This window comes from Cyprinodon tularosa, unplaced genomic scaffold (assembly GCF_016077235.1).
Source record: "Cyprinodon tularosa strain WSP-4 unplaced genomic scaffold, ASM1607723v1 ctg1, whole genome shotgun sequence".
Taxonomy (NCBI): domain Eukaryota; kingdom Metazoa; phylum Chordata; class Actinopteri; order Cyprinodontiformes; family Cyprinodontidae; genus Cyprinodon; species Cyprinodon tularosa.
The window spans coordinates 2,690,159-2,712,512 of NW_024037781.1; the positions used below are offsets into that span (position 1 = coordinate 2,690,159).

The 22,354-nt window shown below is 37.5% G+C and overlaps 1 protein-coding gene across 3 annotated transcripts in view; it reads right to left on the reverse strand.

Annotated features, from left to right (window-relative positions):
- The window catches only part of LOC119784033 (FERM and PDZ domain-containing protein 4-like), a 92,431-nt gene that overhangs the window by 57,942 nt on the left and 12,135 nt on the right, over positions 1–22,354 (reverse strand). The window contains exon 1 of one of the 3 annotated variants that reach the window (XM_038286159.1): positions 9,230–9,534. The exons of the other annotated variants lie outside the window; for them this stretch is intronic. Coding sequence (XP_038142087.1) covers positions 9,230–9,264 — 35 coding nt within the window. The 5' untranslated portion in view covers positions 9,265–9,534. Of the gene's footprint in view, positions 1–9,229; positions 9,535–22,354 lie in introns of those variants that run through there. 3 annotated transcript variants of the gene reach the window in all.

Below are 22,354 nucleotides of genomic sequence, written 5' to 3' on the forward strand. Positions count from 1 at the left end.
AATGATCACTCTCACCACAGTAGATGCACAGTTTGCTCAAAAAACGTCTTTGTCTTTCCTCAGGAGTCAGCCTAGTATGTCCGACCTGCATGGGTTCGGTTTCTGTGGGAGCAGAAAAAACAGTCACATCATTAGAAGCAGGGGCAGAGGCAAAAGAACCCTGAATCCTAGACTTGGAGTTATTTCTAGCTCGGATCCTGTTATCCAGCTTAATTGTAAGGCGGATTAATTCCTCCAGCGTTGCAGGTTCGTCGAGGGTTGCGAGTTTATCCTTAATGTTTTCGTTCAAAGCCATGAAATAAGCCCCCTTTAAAGCACTTTGGTTCCAACCGGAAGCTGCAGCTTTTACCCGGAAGTTAATGGAAAACTCCGCCACAGAAGAACTTCCCTGTTTAAGGTTAAAAAGAGCACGAGAGTCAATCGTTTGATCAGTTTCTTGGTTGAATACTTGAGAAAATTCAGAGATAAAATCGGTGTATTGACAATTGAGGCTTTCGTCAGAGGCAAACCTTGCCTGAGCCCATACCAGGGCTCTTCCAGTCAATAGAGACAAGATAAAGGTTATTTTCACATGATCTGTGGAAAAACTGCCAGGAGAGTTTAGAAAAATTAAACGGCATTGGAACAAGAATCCCTTGCAGTCCTTAATATTACCAGAGAATTTCTCCGGTAAACTTGGGCGGAAACCAGGTGATGACATCACTGCCGGTGACCTCGGAGGCGGAACTGGACCCGGAAATGGTTGCGCTGCCGACGTGGCGTTAGCTCTGTTCAAGTGGTTAGCATAGTTTTGAACTGCTTGGTTTTGTAACTCAATATGGGTGTTTAACTCACTGAGAGCTTGAACATGTTCGTGGATTTGAGCCTCCCGCTCCTCCAATAGACGACGAAGGTGGTCTGCTGGGCCTTGTGTTTGGCCGCAGTGTTCTGTCATGATGGGTTCACTGATGAGACCCAGTAATGCAGAACACCACGGAGAAGGAAACAATAGTAAAAATTTAACAAAGTTTATTGTTCACAAGCACATGGAATTAAGTCAGGAACTGGTTCAGGCCTGGGGACTGGTTCACTGGAGTCTGTGTAGATAACAGAGCAGTTAGCCTTGAGAGCAATTGGGTTTGGGTTTGTGATGTTCAGGTTAATACCTTGAGGATTCCGGTTTGAGCTCAGTTAGAGGAGCTGTTGGGTCCAGAGAAGGTTTGTTTCAGCAGAATCCGATAACTGCTTCAGCGTCTTACTTCTAAAGAGGGTGCAGACCTTGGCTTTGGGTTTCCAGCTCTTAATCCAGAGCTGCATGGGAATTCCAGAGAGGAGTCTTCGGGTTTGGCTCAGAGGGCAGGCTCGGCAGTCTAAGCTCATCCAGAGCTCACAGAGAAAAACAGGTTTCCTGGAAACAGAGACACAAAAGGATTAGAATCCTAGCAGGACTCAGAGGGCAATAAAAGATTCTCAGAAGGTTCTTTGGCTCAGGTGCTAACCAACTAGATTCAACACTGCGGCGTTGAGGCAAGGTCTGGAGACATCTTTTATACTGTGGATCCTCTGATGATGGAACGAGCCTCAGGTGCGTCGAAGACTCGGCTCAGGAGGATCCACGGCGGACTCTGCTTGAGGAAGGTGGTACTTCTCCAGCTCCCAACAGTATCATTAAAACATTGCTGTGTTACAGTTGCTTCAGAGGTGTGATTGGTCCGAAATTAAGCTCCATATAATTTAGTCTGGCTGTTTCGTTTGTAAAAGATTTGTACAAAACCTTAAACTCAATGCAGTTCACACAATTATTTTGAACACTTTAAAAATGTATTTCCTTATGGAAAAACGTGAAATTATTCAATTAGAACAAAAAATACATATGCTTTATGGCTTTGTTATACGTTACCTGGGTCAACTTGTCACGACTGAGAAGAGAGGACCCGGTAATCAAGTCCAGACAGTGGTATTACACAAAAATTATTATTACTCTATTACTCATTTATGTGAAGACGGATCTGTGCTTCAGCAGCTGCAGTGGCTAGGGCATCTGTCACAGGAAACTCTGGTTTACAAGTTCAGTCCATGCCCAGAGAACAAGGTAGGATCAGATTGTCCCAGATGCTGCAGCACCGAAGAACAAGCAGAAGTCCGACGACAGGTCAGGCAAACAGATAAGATCAGGAACAGACAGGCTCAGAGATCCCGGAGTCCCAAGCCAGCTCAGGCAAGCGGTTCAGACAAGAACGGGCAGGCTCAGTGGTTGAGAGGCAGAACAGGTCAGGATGAGGTAATCAGTAAAACTCAGGTAAGCTGTAAACAACCTCACCACTGAGATCAGATGGGAACAAGCAGGCTCAGTGGTACAAACAGGTGAGGATCAGGAAATCAGAAAAACAGAGGTACTCTAAAAAACACTCTCACGACTGGCTAGAGAAAACAAGACCAATCTGGCCCTGATGAGTGGATGCAAGCGGCTTAAATAGAGGCAGGAACAGGTGGGTCAGATGAGCCATGATGAGAAACCGGGCAGAGTTAGGCAGGTGAATGAAATGAGTAATTAAGCCAGCCATCAGCACCAAGATCATGACACAACAAAGGATGGTGTGCACTAACACAATTCTATAGCTGCTATAACCATCAGGTTTGGCAGAGTAACACTACTTCTTTCATCTGACAGTTGCTAAACAAACAAAGCAAAGGTAAGATAACATTTGTGACGCATCCTTGAAGTGATATATGTTAGCACTCTAGTACTGGATGTTCTACAGTACTTTGAGTCTCTTAGGTCTGAGCATTAGCAAGGCCTTTAAGCTTATGAAACTGAAACATAAGTGCCTTCAGTCATACACTAAGTCTACACCTATACTAATGACAACCGAATTTTCTGCAAACTTTCATCAGCAATGAAACAAATATTTGTTCTCTTTAATCCAAAACTCATAATACACTTTAAATATCCAAAGAGATGGAATAGTTTAAGAGGGAGGAAACAAGGTCAGACTTTCCTAGCAAAAGACTCCATTTATCAGAGTCTGATATGATGGATTGGAGGGATAGTCCTAAACAATAATGTTGAAACATTCTTAAAAATATTGCTGGCAAATAATAGCATAAAAAATGATAGTCATGACAGGTGGAATACATCATTGGAATTTTGCTCATGAAAGCCCCAAGTTAATTTGATAAAAGTACAGTTATTGCTTTGCTTGGAAAATATACATGAGTAAAAAGTCACATGTCATCCTGGGAGCTCTATTAAAGTAACTAATGGAGCAGCAGCTTAATGAGCTCTGTGCTAAGTCCCACAACGGGTTATATGGCCTTATGAAATAAGCAGCCATTGTTGGCACCAGCTTGTGACAGAAGCTTGATATCCCTTGCAAAAAGACTGAAAGATGCAGGGCATCACCTCCATATCAATGCAGATGGAGCATAGAGAGGTTTTTACCAGGACACAGAAAGCAGCTTTCTTAACCATAAAAGCAAAGGTGGATATCATGTATATTTAAAAATAAAATTATGCTGTAAATTCAAAGGGGGCACACATTATTAGCTAGAGTCCTCCTTATGTAGATCCTGACCTAATGATTAATTAAAAAAAAACTGACATATTTCAAATGAGAAGAGAAACAGGTTTAGAATAAAGTATTTTTGATAACACTAAGAATTCAGAGTATACAGGATTATTTTAATTAAATTAAGTACACATATTCAGCAAACATTGGTGAACTTTCCTGGCTAAAATGATTTAAATACTTTCATTATGTCTTGATGACATAATGGACCACAGTCATTGAATAAGAATGTAGCTCAAAGTAGCTTTAGACCTGATTCATAATTTAAAACTGAGATTTAACAAAAACCCAACATTTAAAAGGTGTGTTTTTATTGAATGCAGAGAAGAAACCTCTTAGAAATACCATAAGTAATGGACTCTAAATGATCTCATACATCGCTGGGATATAAGTAAAATATTTTGTGAGTTGTTCTTTACTTTAAACTGAACAGACTGTTAGATACGTTTAGTTATATAAAAAAAAGAAAAAGTAATCCATAAATGCCTGTAATGAAAGTTGTTTCACAGGGGAACATTTCACAATCTGAAAAAAAGTGATCATGCCATTAAACGTTTTTATATCCTTAAGCAATGCTGATAGAATAGAACATAAAACATTAATTTTTTAGAGTGGGGAAACACTGGTGGGACAGTGGCAAAAAAAAGTATACAAAAGCTTCTAGTTACATGCAAGACTAAACTATATGAATAAGAAGAAAATTGTAGAAATAAAGCTGAGCACAGGAGGGGAAAAAAACAGCTTTCTGTTTGTTTAGCATCACATACAGCATTGGTCAACAAGTATTTATATGACCAAACTGTTCTTGAACTGGTGCAACAAACAGCACTGTAGTAAACACTTATTGGGTCTACTCAAAGTAAAAATGATTAAAAATTACTAAAGCACCTGAGAAATGGTGCTGAGAAGTGATCCCTAGTGCAACTAGAGTAAATCAGTCTTCCATTATTTTTTTCATTTTTAACAGTGTCCTGTGGCAATAAGAATAATTGTCTTGATGCCAAAAAGAGCCCAACAGATTTTGCTTTCACTAGTGGAGCAGTACAGCTATCGCCATAGTGTTCCGCTTGATTTATGCATATAAATAGCTTTACTATAATTCATGCAGGAAGTATAACAGATTATATAGAAACTGCAATGGGAAAGTACAACAGGAAAGGAAAAACAGGAAAAAGGAGAAAAGATGAAAGACAGAGGAGATAAAAGGGAGACAATGATCAAATTTCTTCTGCCTGCTTCATCGCCTGCAAAGTAAAAAGAACAGCACAACCAATGGATATAGTATAAGAGATACAATAAAGTACCACCTTGATACTATCGCTGAAGTATAAGTAGTATTATTTAATCTGACATGTATACTGTGGTAGCTGAAGATAAGAATATGGGCTTTCCGTATGGAAGTGAATCTCTAAGTACCTGAAACAAAGCACCTGTAGTTGTTTGTGAGAGTGCACTTGTGCATGTAAAGTGTATCCAAAGGAAAAAGGCTCAATAGTGGATGTGAAGAGCCAATTGCAACTAATGCAATGTACCTGGTCAACTATGTTCTCACTAACCATAAAACAGCTTTCAAAGAAGGTGAAGTTGTAAAAGAGAAGCTTAACAGGGGCAGCAGATGCACTTTTTAGTCCTTTTAAGAACAACAAACAGAATATTGCTGCCAAAGAAGATGTGCAGTTATCCTGGAATAGTGTTACAGAATGATGCAAGGGAATGCTGTGGATGTTATGGAGAAGCTAAAAAAGGACGTTGAAGAATTTGAGTGTTTCTCCCTCCAGTTAGATGAGTCAACCGATGTAATGTTGTCCAGTTGTATGTGTTTATCAGGATGATGTTTTTGTTTTGACTGTCAGTACATCACAAATGCCAGTTACTCTTGCAGGGGCTGGCATGACATCACATATGTTAGTTTCTCTTGGAGGCACTGTGTCACATCAAAGATATGTAGTTCCTGCAGGAAGTACTGGTGTGACATCATAGATATGGATTTCTTGTAAAGATGGACTGTCAGCCCATCACAAACCTCAGTTACTCTAGCATGGGTTGGCAAGACATCATAGATGTTGGTTCCTCTTGGAGACGTAGGTGTGATTCATAGATATATGCTTCCTGCAGGAAGGACTGGTGTGGCATCATAGATATTTAGTTCCTAAATACATTATGATGAGATTGGCCAGACGCACCTTGATTAATCAGTCTGTCCAGTAATGAAAGACAGGAAACAAAGGAGCCAGCTTAAGTTCAGGAAGTAGTGGGTTTGGGCATATAGCTCACTAACAACAGAAGACCTATCAGAGGGACACAATTATTTGTTCTTTCCTTTCTTTAAAAAAAAAAGTACAGTAGAACTGCCTCCAAAAGAATCCACTAGAACTATATTACACATTTTTTTGCCCATCTAAAAACCAAGTGCGTGAATTTCAAGGTATAAAGGATGATCTCAGCTTTGAGTTTCCAGGGGATCCTCTAATCTATTAATTGTCTCATGTTTCAAAATAGTTATCTAAAAAGTGATTTGGGTGTAAAATTTGCCCAAAAAACGTCAAATTTATCATTAGGGTTTACATTTTTCATCAACAATGTGAATGCATCCTCAATGGCCACAGTGGAATATTCCTTATTCCTAGTTCTAGCATACTAAGGCATCCTTGCAAAAACATCCAAATCATCATAAACTAATGGGTGTGAATTATTTATCCATTATGGTTAGAAACACCTGAGCATGTAAATAAGTAGTTCCTGGATGAGAGTAAATAAAAAAGAGGATGCAAGTATTTACAGGACCTCAAACAAATCAGAAGAATTCGTTGCTGGTCATACTAGAAATATAAAACAGCCATTTCTCTTGACACCAATGCAATGTTTAAACTGTAATTACATTTAAATCCAAATGTATTATCTCAATAATGTGCTATAATCCTAAGCATTGTCATATGGCTCTTGATGGGATACTCTGGCCCCATAAGTAGAAACATGCATTTGGCACATAATGCGGAAATCTAATACACTGAACACAAACAAGCAGCGCTGGCTAGTTTCCCTGCCAAAAGCTAACACAATGAAGCCAAGAAATGCTCCACACGGCAAAGGCTGATACAGTTACTGTCTGTGTCTTTTTAGGAATTATAGAGTGCATCTTGGGCATCCTGGAAAAGACAGACTAGATTGTCTTTATTTATTTATTTATTTATTTATTTATTTTTTTTTATGAAAGGGTATAAAAATTAACATCATCAGTATTTTCTTACAGAAGATGTAAAATTTGCAGAAGCTGTTTCATTTCATGACATGAATGATATGTGAAATATCATGCACTTGTGATCAAAGCACTGGGGTAGTTAAGTCTAGAAGAGATCTGTTTTAAAAAAGTTTTTTTTTTTTTCATATTCATTTACATGCATTAAAGTAAAATACAACAAATACTGGGATTCAATTCCAAGGAAGAATAACTAGGGTTGGGGGAACACTTGTGAAAAGAAATTGCAGCTATTAATGCAAATGAGATGTCACAGGAGCGGAATAATGCAAGTACATCCTCAAATGAATGCAAACAAATCTGATACTTGGTTCTCTGCTGTGTAATGCATTTGTTTAGATCAGCGAGCTAGATATGGAAGTCTTTAATTTGATGTGCTGCTAGGGAAACTAATTTGAGAATGCACCCCAATAAAAACTGAAATCCTATGAAATGTATCAAAGAAAGTTGTCTTTCTGGCCATTTCCAGGAGAAAGAGGACTAAATTTGGTAAGATTCTTCTTTTCCACATCGTATGGTGATCATAATCTATCTTTTTACATTTGTCAAAGCAGAATAAAGTATTTAAAAATCACTTTTCTGGTACAGAGGGAACCTTTGGGGAAGTAGGTTCATAAAACAATCATACATCATTACAGTTTATAAAGACATGAAACGTCTAGAAGAGCAGTGATGATGGTACATTTTGGTTCAACTAAAGACTTCTGTTGAGGATATGGTTAAAAAATGTGAAGATGCTTATTGACACAGACAAAGATGGATATTCTTGAATATTAAGTAGAGAAAAAGATGTTTCACAAAAGCAAAGTTGAGAAACACTAAGGTTGCTTCTGTTTTTGAAATACATCGTACCAAAATTTAGAAATGATTTTTTTCACTGAGCTTGGCTTTTAAGAGAATGGACCACTAGAAACTAAGGGTTGGTTTAAGTTTAAAAAGACCAGTGAGGAAACCACTGGACTTGATTGTGCAGAACCATCATGTTTTTCAGGTGAGAACTCAATGACTTAAGATTTTTACTTTACCTTTCTGTTCTTAAGCAATTTTCCCCTTTCATACCAAATGCCTGCCAGAGTTTTTCCACAAATTACAGCTGTGGCAGTGTTTTTTTTTTTTTTTATTATCTTTTATCTATCAGTGTCAGAGCAGAACAGAAATAGGTTAAGAGGACTTTTTAGAACTACAAAAACATGCAACAAAACAACATTTAGAAGGAAATATGACACATTATGCCTCTAGAAATAGGAAGATGTATGCTTCAGTGAAGAGAAATAAAGTAAACTTGATTGTTGCAAAAATAAGATTTTTAGAGCTACTTTGGTGTAGACCAAACCAGACCAATGGTAACTAGAATTGGAGCAATAGAACAAAATCTCATGCAAGTCTATGCTGACTTAAATTTGTGCCAAGAAGGGTATTTATTTTCTGCATGCATACCCGATTAAAACCAACACTATTTGCAACATTACAATGCACGATCTGCTGCTTTAAGTCATCAACCATATGAGAACTTTTTAAAATATATTTTACTCTAAGAAAATTAACTTCCACCTAAACCTAAAAACTTGATTTGCTAGTATTGGTTCAGGTCATTAAGTGTTCAAAATCTGGCAAAAACTCATCGACATCACTGTGGAGAAATGCTGGCCCACAAATTTAGACAAACTGAGGGATTTTCAAGGACATACCACAGCTTCTTGAAGCAGATTAAGGTCTGTAGTTTTAATAAGATGCCCTAAAACCTCAGTTTTATTGTTTTCAGTCAGTCAGAGTTTGACGTTATAGACCTGCTTATTACCCAATATGCTTGAGCTTCAGGTCAGAAACGGATGACTAGATAAGATTCTTGAGGATCTTCTGATAAATGGAAAAGTCCATGAATCCATCAATTATAGAAAGTCATCCCAGACAGCTTGAAGAAAAGAAATCAAGAACAGATAAGAAATAGAAATCCCTGACATATATTAGTCTGCAAAAAGCTGTAGGAAACAACAAACATGGCACTGCAAGTAGAGGTGGAAATGTATTAGGATTAATTAACCTCCATCTTCACAATGTCTTGTTTTTTCCCCCCTCAAAATCAATAGCAGTATCATCAATGAAACTACTGCGCTGATGATTCTGTCTACTCTCAGAGCTGTTCCCTACACTCCTATATCTTATAGCTAACTTTTTAGATGACACACTCTAGTATGGATTCTGAATTTTAATTAGGCATAAAAGAAAACAATAATTTCCTTGAACAATCGTAAATGGTCATTAGTGATTTTACCTCATTCAGGAACAAAGTATAATTAAGCTATTTTTATAGAAGTTCGTGATTTAATCAATGTTATGGTCATAAAAATATAAAAAGCTCTGAAAACTTATTCGAATGTTAAAAAAACAACAACAACAAAAAAAAACAATCCAAGCATTCACTCACCCAGACAGCTTTGGCTTCTTGGAGAAGCCAAACATTTCCACATGCTCCTCTTAAGGAGTTCTGTGTCCCAATGCTTAGGTGCTCCTCATCAGCATTCTAATCCACATCTGATTCCCTTTGCGTTTACAGCCGAAACAATCCAGTGTCAGCTCAGGTCCAGAAGTCTGCTGAATACAGAATCGCTTTGGGTTTAGGAAAAGGAACTCAACTGGAAGGAAGAAGCAGCTCAGTCCAGCAGAAATACAGTCCTGTCTCCCTGTCATCACTTTGGAAGAGTGATGACAGAGACAAGCAGGAGTTATCTTCAGCTCAAGGAAAAGGCAGTCCTTCCTGCTGATCTACACCTGGACGACTGAGGCTGCAGAGAGAGCTCTGCATGTGCTCCACATCCCAGAGCACGGGGAAGTGTAGCAATCGTAGCTGCGGCAGGGACGGAGGGGGGGGAAGTAGGAATGGGAGGGAGGATAAGAGCGGATGGATGACGGATGCGCTCTGGCTACGGCTCTGTCCACCCTTCATTTGGCTGCAAGGATACGGATGAAGGAGAGGAAGGGGGTTACTGATGGTTTATAACAAGAAGATGATGGAGGAAAGACAAGAACAGAAATGTCTTGGTTGGGAAGAGAAGCAACTGATAGGAACCGACGATTAAGGATAGATTGATGTTGGGTTAAAGAAAGCTGACTCTGCAGAATGAGACACATATAGGTGCAACACACTATAACAGGTTTAAAAAATAAATTTTCAAAAACACCCCTTTAGTTCCAATTTATTTAATATTATTTTATCGGCCTATTGTCTTTGACATTATTATTCAAGGACTCCCTCTTGTTTCACTCTTCATTATCAACAAAATGTGTATTTGTGTGTGCGCTTCAGTGCACAGATGGTTCAGCTTTGACAAAATGCTGTTTTTGTTGGCGTGATGCCACAAGTGGCTAAATACCCATATACCAAACAAACCTCAGTGGTGCTGACAGACTTCCTGTGAATGCAAATGAGTTAGAGGGGAGGACATTTTTCCCAGTTTAGTTTAGTATGGACATAATGAGAGAACCCCAATCACATTCACACATCAGCAAGAGAAAAGTAGTAACTGATGATGATTAGAACAATGTTTTGGAGGAGACGGGACATCTGAAAGCCTGTTGGCTATTGTCTGATATCGTCTGTCTCAACAGGCTGTCGCCAATCATTTTGTTAACCGTTTTTATTATATAACCAAATCATTTATCATAGAAATGGTAAAACAGAATAAAAAATTCCATAAAACATCCGTTTGTCAAAGTATGCAATAAAAAAACAGAGGAAAATTATTTTCCTTTTAACTAGAAATGCACCAATACGGTACCTAGATCGGACATAGCAGATCCAATTCAACGAAACTTTCTTATTTCCTGCTTATTTGCTGATAAATAATATAAAGTATATTTGTTAACAGTGGCCGTTTCTCAATTCACAAGAATGCGAAGATGGACTTGTGTTCTCTCCAAGTACGTTCTTGACAAGAAAACACGAAAGTATGGACTTGGGGAGAACAGGAGCACACAGAACAAATCTAGGTCAATGGAACAGAAATGTACTTGTGACATCACCTTATTAAAAACTATTCTGGATCTTTTACATTTATTGGGGGAATAATAATTAACATAGTCAGATAAATACAAATCAAATGAACGTTTTGCCAAATAAAACCTAAGAAATCGCGATCAAAGCCAGCGGTACTTCACATATGATTATGCAGAGAGCGGGCTAATGCAGATGGGCTAAAATCAGCCCTGGTTGCGGATAGCCTTGGAGGTCCGCTGGTTGCCATGGTCCTCTAGACATTAGAACTTTTTTTAAATTATGCACTAAATCAGTAAATGGGTCATATAGTGAAGCTTAAAAGTATAATGTTCTCGCCTCAAATGATCTTAAAACACACTTTTGTAGAACAACCAGCAACTGGAAGGTCCTGCTGCCACGATGAATGCTGGGACAGGTGTCAGTCTGGAAAACGCACAATTCTGCTTTGATGCGGTAAAGAGGGAGGGGTGAGAACAACATCCGGGGACTTTGTTCGTTCTCGTGCTCGTGTTTTTGTGAACTGGAACAGTAGGGCTGAGGCTCATGACGTTTCAAGAGCACATGAGAACGCACAAGAACACATATGGAGAAACGGCCAATGTCTATGCCACTGCTAATGCCTTCACTCACATGGAACGATATATAGTTTATTCATTCAATAGTTGAATTGGTTCGGTATTGTTGGCTCATACGTTGAGCCCAGGTATTGGTATTGGATCGGAACAAAAAAACAGATTAGTGCATCTCAACTTTTATCACTTCTATCATTTATTACCTACTTTTTAAGACTCCTGATTGACTTCCAGTGCAGTAGTCTTACAAAGACAAGGGAGGATAGATTGATATATGGATGGTTGGATAGTGAGATAAACACATGGATAGGTGACCGATGGACAGATAGGTGGAAGGATAGATGGACTGATGGAGAGACAGAGGAAAGTGGCTTAAAAAAATGTGATACGACATAAAATATAGAGCCATTTAACTACTGCAATCCAAATCCTTTCTACATACTGTAGTTGAGCTGAGTCATAGATACTGACCAGATTCAGATGATTGATTCTGCAAGTTCTGGACAGAACAATATTTTAAATAACCATGGAGAAATCATGATTGGCATAGCAGATTAGAGCAGCACAAGATTTTTAAGTGATTCTGATGGACAGTGGAAACCAACAGGCGATGAGCTGAAGACATAAGGCTTTACAAATAAAACAATGTTAGAGGTCTTAACAAAAAGAAAATGATAGGACAAATAGGTCACATTTTATTTTGAGTTTATGAAGCAACACTGAATTAAAGCGGGTTTATGGACGCCTCATCGTCCTGAGGCACACACTTCAAAAGCATCCCAATTTATGAAAACACATTCCCCACTTCTTAGCGGGTTACAAGACAAGAATTCTTGGTGCCCTCAAATAATCTCAAACTTGTTAAAACCCAAAGCGCTCTCTGAATTTGACGGAGACAAATGAATGTACTTTTCCTTATCGGTCAGTAAGCTCAATTTCCTGTCTGTACTTGATCACAGATAAAACACATTATGGGACATTATGCATCTGGCAGCTCTCTGGTGGCAGTTGTCAAGAATTCATCCTGATATTGTTCTCTAAATTATGGGTATTTGCAAGACGAATAAATCCAATATATTTCCTGTCAGAGTGTTGATGTCCAAACTGGGTAGACATCATCAGTACTGCAAGTCAGGGCACGAAAGGCAGCGAGCTGAATAACAGAACAGTACATGAAAAAAGCATATGCATATATCAGCCTCTTATGTGATGCTCTCTAGATGATAATCGTAAACATGTCTGACATGTCAACACATGTTTTTTTTGCATCCACACTGCAAAAACAATTGAAACATGAGTAAAAATAAGGATATTTACCCTTTATTTGAAAAATACGATTGTTAGATAATATGCACTTGAAATACAAAATTGCAGATGTTTTTTTAGTAAGACTTAAGGGTTGTTTGTGCTCACAAACCAGGTCGTCTGCATGTGTGTCGCAGTTAACGCAGATATGCCCCCCCCCCTTCTGCAGACATTCTGGAGCACATCTCAAAAATTGTAGGTGACAGGAGGCTTGTGATTGGTCAAATCTACATCCACTCTATACTATCCGTATTTCCTGTTTGGTACCTTACCGGCTTGTTTCTTTGTATAACTGCTATTGTGGAAAACGACTCATGAAGTTGGACCAGCTAGAAGAGTGAGGTGCGCGAGAATGCTGGGACACTTTATTCCACCTGGATACCCGCTCTTTTTCGCCATCAAGTTCCTCTGTTGTCGTACAAACTTGCCCACACTTCCTCACCGCCTCGGCCGTATCTAGACCCACAGCTAGTTCGTGATTGTCCCTCTTGCATTGTGGTGTGGAAAATCATAGCACAGACCATGCTTCGATATTGGATAAAAATCTAAAATATCTGCATCATACCTGCGACAAGCTCACTGAGACACAGTGCTGCAGGAGTATAACCAGCCCTTTATAGTTAGAGTAGCTTAGTGGATTGTGAAATATCCTCATTGGGTTACACATTCAATGGTTGTTTCTCTGCATGACAAACCAGTTGAAGGAGCCATTGCTACAACTGCAAATATACTGTTTGCTTTGTTTTTTATTTCAAAGATTTTACGACTGGCCCAGAGGCTCTATGTGTCACTGTGTTCTTTGCTAGTTTAAGCCACTTGAAAGCATTTATTGACAAGAGCTGCTGTGTTTCTGCTGTTTTCTCAAATTTCCCTGTCAGCAAACAAATCACACTGAGACATACTTTTCAGGGGGTTTCTACCTGTTACAGTCTTGACACACAAGGGGAGCGACAAACGACAGCGACAGATGGCCGTCATCATCACCACCCTGAATCCCAACACAAAGGATGTGATAGCAACTGCAGCAGATGCAAATCATGCTCTCAGGCTGCTTTTTGCTAAGACATGTGATTACTTAAGAAGTTGGAATGATTTTGACCATTTCAAAGCAGTCTGTGACAGACAAGGCAACAATGATGAAGCGTTAGAAGATTTTTTTCCAAGTTGAAAGTGTTTGCAGACTGCAGTGTGGAGCAAATACTAATTTATGATCATTAAAATAAACAATCATTTATGTCTGTAAATAACATGTGAAAGCAACAAAGGTTAAACAGTTGTTTTACACTGACAAGGCCATATGTGTATGTCCACGAGTCAGATTTTTGCTGGTTGCTTGGCTGGAAGAGTGCAAGCGATTGTCACTTCATTGAACAGGAAATGGATTGAGAGCGAGTGAAGTCCCCTACTGCATGTCAAGCTCTTAAAATCATGTTTTTATATCCATTGTCTCCACATGCATGCATAAGGAAATTCAGCAAAGTTAACAATGTATTTCTGTGTGCATTCTCTGGAAATTCAATTGCTGCAAATGTAGTGAGCAGCTGTGCTTTCCTTAAACTTTATTTTTTTAACTAATTTGTATGATAAACTGAATTTGTCTGCACCGTTGAATTATTGGAATAAATATTTGTCTGTAGGGACCTATGATGTGAAATGGCATAATACTGATAATTTTAACTCAATTTGGATAATGTCCTTCTTGTGAAGCTTTGATTTGACACTTAAATGGAACTCACTGGCTTGGTAAACCCTTCTTATTGTAGCAAATCCATTTTGCAGCACTTATTTGCTGTAGTCTTTTTAAAATAAATGGAACAAAGACTTTTTTATGCTGTACTGAAGAAATGTTAATTGATAATCCGGGATTTCCCATTTTGTGGAAGCACACATTTGATGTGGCATAAAGGCCTTTTTTTACCTTGTTAAAATATAAATATGTGGAAAGATAATATGTGAGTAAGAAAGACATTTTAAAGGATTCAAAACCACTGGGAGAGTAACAAAGGTCATTTTACCAATCTGCATACCGGTAATTGGTAAAATTAAGGTGTGACAGTAGGTTATGAAAATATCAAAGGTCGATCATGTGAGATCTGAAGCAAAGAACAGTAGCTTTAAATTACAGGACTTTTATAACAATGATTAAACAACAAGCAACAGTTTTTTTTCTTCCATCACAAACAAATAAAAAAGTGGGGTTGCTAAACATTAAGGTTTCCGACAAAAAAAAGAAGCTAGATCTGGCATGAAACATGATCAGTGTATGTAAGGTACACAGTTGCCCAATGTTAAGCATGGCAGAGGATCTGTGATACTATGGGACAACTTGCCCTTTTAAATAACCCTCAAAACCTAGTTAGAAGAAATGCTATCATGTGTTGCTTGAAAAACCAGAATATGTTTCCATAAAAAGAAAGTTGTTGGCTTCCAGAATGTTTCTAGATTAGAATACAACTCTTTATCAAGAGCAGAAAGCAGTGAAGACATCTAAGCTTAGAGGTGGCTTTTAGATCTTAGAGAATGGAAATATAACTGGAGTTGTTAACAGTATTTGCATATTTTGAATTTCATAAAGAAAGTTAAGAAGTTAAAATGAAACTCATTAAGGGAATTGAAAGAACTTTTGCCTATGTAGACATTTTATTCATTATAATGATATAAAGTCTGTCATAAGGAGAAAAGGAGTAAAAACTAGGTATTGATTGCCTATCATCTCTTCCAACAATCTCTGAACTTTTTGCAGGGTGCTATTGTTGTAATCACTGTAATTAAAAATTAAGAGAGAAACTGGAGGCAATTTTAATTTGATTCTCTAGATTTAATCTTCAAACTGATTCATAATATCTGTTTCATGTTATCATTCTTATTGAAAAATTGGGGGAAAAGGCAATTCAGTCCACCAAAAGTCAGACGCTGAGGGAGAAATGCATAATGCAAATGATGGGGGGAAAAAATGGTTTATTAAACAGGCTCAAATTTTACTCTAACAAAATGGAGAACTGGAGGGACGTGTAAAATCTTAATCATGAAAGCCATTTGCTTATGAATTTCACTATCACTCCAATATTTAAAACTCTCCCTTCTAAACGGGTCCTTCAGAGCAAATAATTACCATGGTATAAAGCAATTAAAGTAAAATCATAAAGATGTTTTCTTCAAATGATTATTTCAGCTAAAATACTTAATCATTTGTAAGAAGAAACTAGAAAAAGCAACGTTATTTATTTTCCCAGAGAACCGTGGAAGGGGGAGTCAGTGATTTTATTAACCAATCTAAACACTGGCAGTTTGACTTTTATCTTGCATGACAACTACACTTCCCACCGAGGGAGATGATGCTGTAATGCAAAATAATGTGTTCAATAAGTTTTGAAAATTAAAGCTTGTATCTGGAAATAAGGTCATAACAGAGTTCTTTGGATTTACATTGGAAGCTGAAAAAAAAAAGTTCATCATTATATACATATATATATATATTTAAGCTTCATTGAACGTAGTTAAACACAGAGTTCAATTTTTATGTTATATTCTAGCTTTGGCAGGTATTAAATTTGGATGTTCAGGTAAAAAAACTAACACTGCTGTAACCCAAATCCAATAGAGTACTATATAAACCAAACAAAGTCTTCATGGATTTGGAGCCACTTTATATAAACGGGTAAAGCTGAGGTACCAAAAATGTCCTCTATTATTAGTATTTCCAATCAGCAAAACAATACACAGGTAATTTCAGTTTATTGAGGACTTATTTAAATTTTACTGATGTTAGTTGTAATGGCAAAAAGAAAAGAAAAAAAACACAGAGAACATGCATCCCAATAGCTTTGCTTTGTTTATTATTAACTGGCAGTGATAGATCCAGGTCATTACAAAAGATATTGTCAGCATCTAAATAAAGATGTAAATGGTTAACTTCCTAAAGTTTGCAGGTACTTTAATCCTTGTAGCTCAACTCAACTCAACTCAACTCAACCTTTATTTATAAAGCACATTTAAAACAACCGGGGTTGACCAAAGTGCTGTACAGAATATAAAAGATAAAAACTAAAAGCTACAATACGTAAACACAGTGCAAAAAGAAACATTGAATGGAGATAAAATAGTATAAATGTAAATAAACGTTTTAAAATAAAATAAAATTTATAATACAATTTTGCTAAATGTCCACTTAGACTTTATGAAAAGCCAGACAGATTAAAAGACAGTAGCGGATATGATAGGTGATGTTTGCCACATCTCCTATCTCAACTGTACTCTCATGGTTATTTAGTTCTTTCAGTTTGGAAAGTGTACAAGTTGTTACCTGAGTTTTCAAAAACTTGGCTGCTAATTTACCCGTGGAAATAAAGAAGGATCTAAATCTGAAACTATTAAATATGAGGACCTTAACTTCTAAAGTCAAATCTGTCTTCAAAGGGCGATCCATAGCCAGTGGTAATCAGCATGCAACTGAGGTGTAATAAATATATGTAAATAATATGAGCCATATGATCAATCTATTCAACTGGTGAAAGGTGGATTTCTTCCTGCTGATTGGGAGTCAGTCTCTCTGGTAGAGCATTCCTAGTTTCCTGTTTTTTTACACTGTAAGGAAAGATGCCTGAATGTGCTCTAATTGGTCATGCTGTACGATCAAAAACCATATGTTGAACTCAGCCCAGTAGAGAGACGGCGCTGGTCGAACTCGTTTATACCGAAGTAAAGTCAGAGAAGAATGTGCAATACGTGAGGTTGAGGTAAATCAGCTCAAAGACTCTCTGTACTCTGCTTCAACAGCAGGATATGCTCACAATCATGTCAGACATATTTGATTTCCAACCAACTTTACAATTAAAAATCAGGATTTTTATTCCATAGAAACTACAAAGGAAACACAATGGTGCTGAAACGTAAAATTCGCCTGACTGAAGAATCGGCCCAAAAAGGCAAAAAACTTTTACAGTGCATGCTTGCCATAAGTCAAACATGATAGGGGGACAGAGTAGGACATTAATAGATTAGTAGCATTAGATCAGCTGCTTTCTCAGTTGAGGTAAGAGAAGAGCTAAACAGAAAAGTGATGCTATTCATGCTCTGAGTTATCTTTTGCTCCAAACTGCCATCATCAGACAGTAATCATCGAGAAATATTTAGGTTACAACTTACAGGTCAAACCCCCTTTGAAAGAGCTGGACAATATCGTTGGGATGAAGGGTATCTAGTATAATTTCCTTAATCATTTACCCAGCCTTTAATAGGTAAGGTAGGATGTGCATTTGTAGCCAAAGTTATTTAAATGAGTGTTATCAGCTAATGGTTTCTATCCATTTTAACACTTATTCTAAATGTAGAAATTTACAGATTTAATGCAATGACAAAATAAGCGACTGTATACTATTTTGGCAAGATCACACATTCCAACACAAAAAGGTCTTCACTATTTAAATATTGTTTGTGATGTTGTATTTTGGGTACCTGGGAGAGAAAACAAAAGAGACATTGGTAGACTGCCAAGCAAAATGCAGGCAGCAGTAGACAGTGTTTTATAAGCACAAATGTTGCTCCTGGCTAACAGCACTGAAGTCGGTGTCTGGTTTGAAGCTTCCCAACAGCTTCAAACTAATGGACCCCACAAATGATCAGCACAAAACTTTGCAGACGCTGATGCTTGGATTTCTCTGGCTTTATCCCAGAATCAAAAGAAGTTATGTCTGATGAAAATTAATCACATCTTTTTATTGAAGTCCATGAACTTGTTAACACCTTTTCCTTCATTTCACGGCTGCTGTCTGATCTTTCCGCTAGGCTGATTTAAAACAGCAGTGCTTATTACGCAGAGGACAGATAGGAACGCCTGTGGCATCTCACTTCTGCTTTGTGTCCCACAGAGATAGCAGGAGAAAAGCAGTCGGCGTGCCTTTGTCCACTAATGAATAACAATATAGCCCAAGGTCACCACTGGAGAGGGAGCAACGTTGTAAGAATGAAAACTGAGAGAGAAGAGGAATGACTGGGATTATTGAACACTACATTGGCATTCAGCAGTCCTTCTCGTTGTGTTTTAGAGACAGTTGAGTTAATCATTAAGATGTATTTTAGTGTGTGTGTATAGTATATAGCGAAAACCCTGAAGAACATCTGCAGTAACTCACAGTTGGTGATGTGAGAAATGTTTGATTTCTCACTGTGTGCATTTTCATGTATCACATCAGAAAAGCTTGATGAAAGGGCAAAATTTTATCTCCCTTAAATTTGTTTAAATTTATTCTCCTGTGAGGTGGTTTTTGGCTCTTGCTAAAACTTTTAACTCACGAGACTGATTAGCTATTTCTGCTCTCACAACTTCCTGGATGTTCTTATTTTATGCGTAAACATGGCTGGGAGGAACACTGCCATTCCTAGCTGACATTTCAACCTAAGAACAAGTTCCTCGAAAGCAACACAATTGTTAAGCTCGAATTCAGGGACCGTTTCCTCCGAAGGCCAGATACATCGACCGATTATGTCATAGCCCGGCGCCGAGGCCTGTTTGGATTGGAAGACTCCTCATTATGTAGCCGACAAATGTAGTCTTCTTTTTGCCCCTTTTGAAGGATGGGTCCGGTGTATGCTACGTACATTTGGGTATCCCATGATTCATTGCGAGGTGGCTGCTCAGTGCTTGGCGTAAAAAGGTAAATGACGCCAAACATTGGTGAATATTGTAAATGCAGTTTAATGTAATATAAGTATGTAAAAAATATATTGTCAATTATTTTTAATGTTTGATATGGATTACAAAAAAAAAAATCCTATTGATGGAATGGCAACAATTTTAAGACCTATGAAAGACTGATTGAAGACATTTTAATACCGATTAAGGCCTTAGTTTTATACTGAAGAATTTTATGTGTTTTAAGACTTTTTAAGGATCCGCAGGAACCCTGCTCAAAACTAAAGCCACTTTCTCAATGAAAACCCAGGTTTTTCAAAACTGGGTTGAACCGCTCACAATCGGCTTTTGGCTCTTTTCCCATGTGACCGAAAAGCCGAGTCTGACCTCCTGCTGACTAGCTACTGTACGTGGCCACTGTCCCCCACCACTGTGTGTCAGATGACTGCATCACACTGGTTAAGCGTTGATGATGTCGACAGCGGGATGGAAATAAGGGAAGTAAATAATTGAGAGCAACATGGAAGGGAGCTAAGGAGTAGTCAGTATTCTTTATCACTTTGCTCTTTTATCTGTCTGAATCCCTCTTACCAGAGCTGTGCCATGTTTATTGAATGTAAACAGAGTTTCGGGTCCTTAGATCAGAAGTAAATGGTGTAAAAAGGTGTAGATCAGGGCACAGTATTTGGGACACTTCTTTTTACTTTCTTTGAGATCGATTTGTATTATTTTCCTGTACCGATGTTTAGATATATGCTGATGACATGGTTTTATATAGAGCAGGAAAAAGATTTATTTTTATCATTTGCAAAACTTTCTCTGTCACAGTATGCTAAAATAAGACACTGTCTACCTTGCATGCCGCCTTTAATTCATCAAATATTTTGGGCACAAGTAGCACTATTGTATTAAACTTGATGTAATTTTCCTTAAGTCCTTATAATCTAGTCATAAATGTTTAAGTATCCATCTACTTGTTCACATGGTATTTCACTAAATAATAAAATGGTTTTAATGAATAACCTAATCACCTTCAACCCTACAATTATCCAACCCTATATGCAGAAGCCAGTTAAAAAACAAACAGGAAAGTGGGATTTTAACTCTATACTTAACTGGGTCTCAAAATTTCTTTTATTGCTCTCATAAAATGTGGAATGAATTAATAATTTTCTTAGAAGTTATTTTAACACTTGCACTATTAAAATAAAAGGCCATGTATTGACATGGGGAGAATAAACTAAATTTGAAGTCTTGAAAATGTCAGTTTTTAAGGCCTTAAATGTGCATTCAACAAACTTATTTATTGTAAATAGTTAATATGATTAGCACAAAGAGAGGCGAGAATCTATGCACATTTAGTTTTTTTAATTCCAAAGATTAACAGTATATCAGCAGGCTGTTCAAAAAGCATAAATCTTGACAAATTGAATTTAATAAAAAACTGAAACTGTATTTCTGGAGCCAAGATAAAGATGCATGTATTATTTTTCCCAGAATGCAGTAGTGCAAGGTCAGTCTTTCTTGGCCTGCTCCGTTTTATTACAGGGCATAAAGCCGATGCACGCATGGACACATGCACAAACTTTATATGACTTGTCTAAACAATGAGATCATAGAATTTCATTCCCTCGTCCTGTTTTAATCCAACAAGCAATCTCGCTGGGTCTTTCTTTTTCTTATGACGCAGCCCTAATCTGATAGGGTGGACAACCGTAGCATGGGAGGGGCAGGATAGGGAAAAATAAACTAGACCAATATAAGTAAGAGCAGGGGGCATATAAAGAGACATCATATTGATAACGGTTACAAAAATATGTGGTTGGAAGGCTAAAACATGACGCAGTTGATGACGAACGGAAGATAAGACTAACAATAAGAGATTAGGGGGGGAAAGAAATATGTCAAAATGGGTTGAAATAAAGAATTTTATTCTTGAGTGACATGATGCTTAACATTTAATAGCCAAGTCTTCTTACACTTTAACTAATCCAAATTAAAATAATCATTATATACACATTTAAAGAATCTAGACACTGTTTAAAATACAAAATTAAAGAAAAAAATCCTTTAAAATCTTCTGCAAGATGTGATCAAACAAAACTCAGTTTTTCAAAATAAAATACCCTAAACTAACCAATAAAACATGGCGGTGGTAGCATGTACTTAGGTACCTTTTTCATCAGATGGAACAGGGGTGAAGGTTGATTTAATTATATACCTGTACACAGGTTGTTCAGATTTGACCCAAAAACACATAAGGACTCATTTATGAGGAAAATAAGTAGTAAATTTTGCAATGGACTTGGAGAAAAGAGATAATAAAAAAATAAATAAAAACAAAAATACAGGAAATTGAGAGAATCCTACCTAATGTGACTAAATGCCAAAAGAAATAAAGCAGTGTTCAAATAAAGTAATACTTTAAGGTTATTTCTTTTAATAATTTTTATGTTCTTTGTTGATGTTAATTGTATTAGATAAGTCTTTAAAGGGATATATATGTGTGCATTTTTTTGCATGACAAAAAGATATGTGCCTTTTTGAGAGCCACTAGATCTTTAAAGTTTATATCCTCTAAAACAATCAGAAACAGAAGTAAAGATTGTTGTGTTGTTGTGAAACTTTTATTACCATGACAGACCTTCTGGTGCATACAAATATGTTCTTTTTTTTCCGGAGCATCTAAGTTTTTAATTTGCTTGGCATATGTTATCTACCTGGAAGCATTCAAACGCTTTCTGATGCATCAAAGCAATACACTGCTCCATCTGAGCTTAAACAAACAAAAGGTTTGGCTCGTCTCTACGGTCTCCCTGTTCTGTCCTCTATCCCCGAGCATACGGCCATCAGCTCGCTAAACTTCCTTGTGCAACAACAGCTTGTCGCAGACATTTAAGAGATAAGGTTAAAAAAATGGCAACGGAAGGAGCCGTTTTTCAACTCGAAGCAAACCAGACTTCACAAAGGGCATGCATCTTTCAAATAAAAAAAATAAAAAAGGAGCGCTGTAAATGCACATTCAGGATTAGGGATTCAGTGCACATA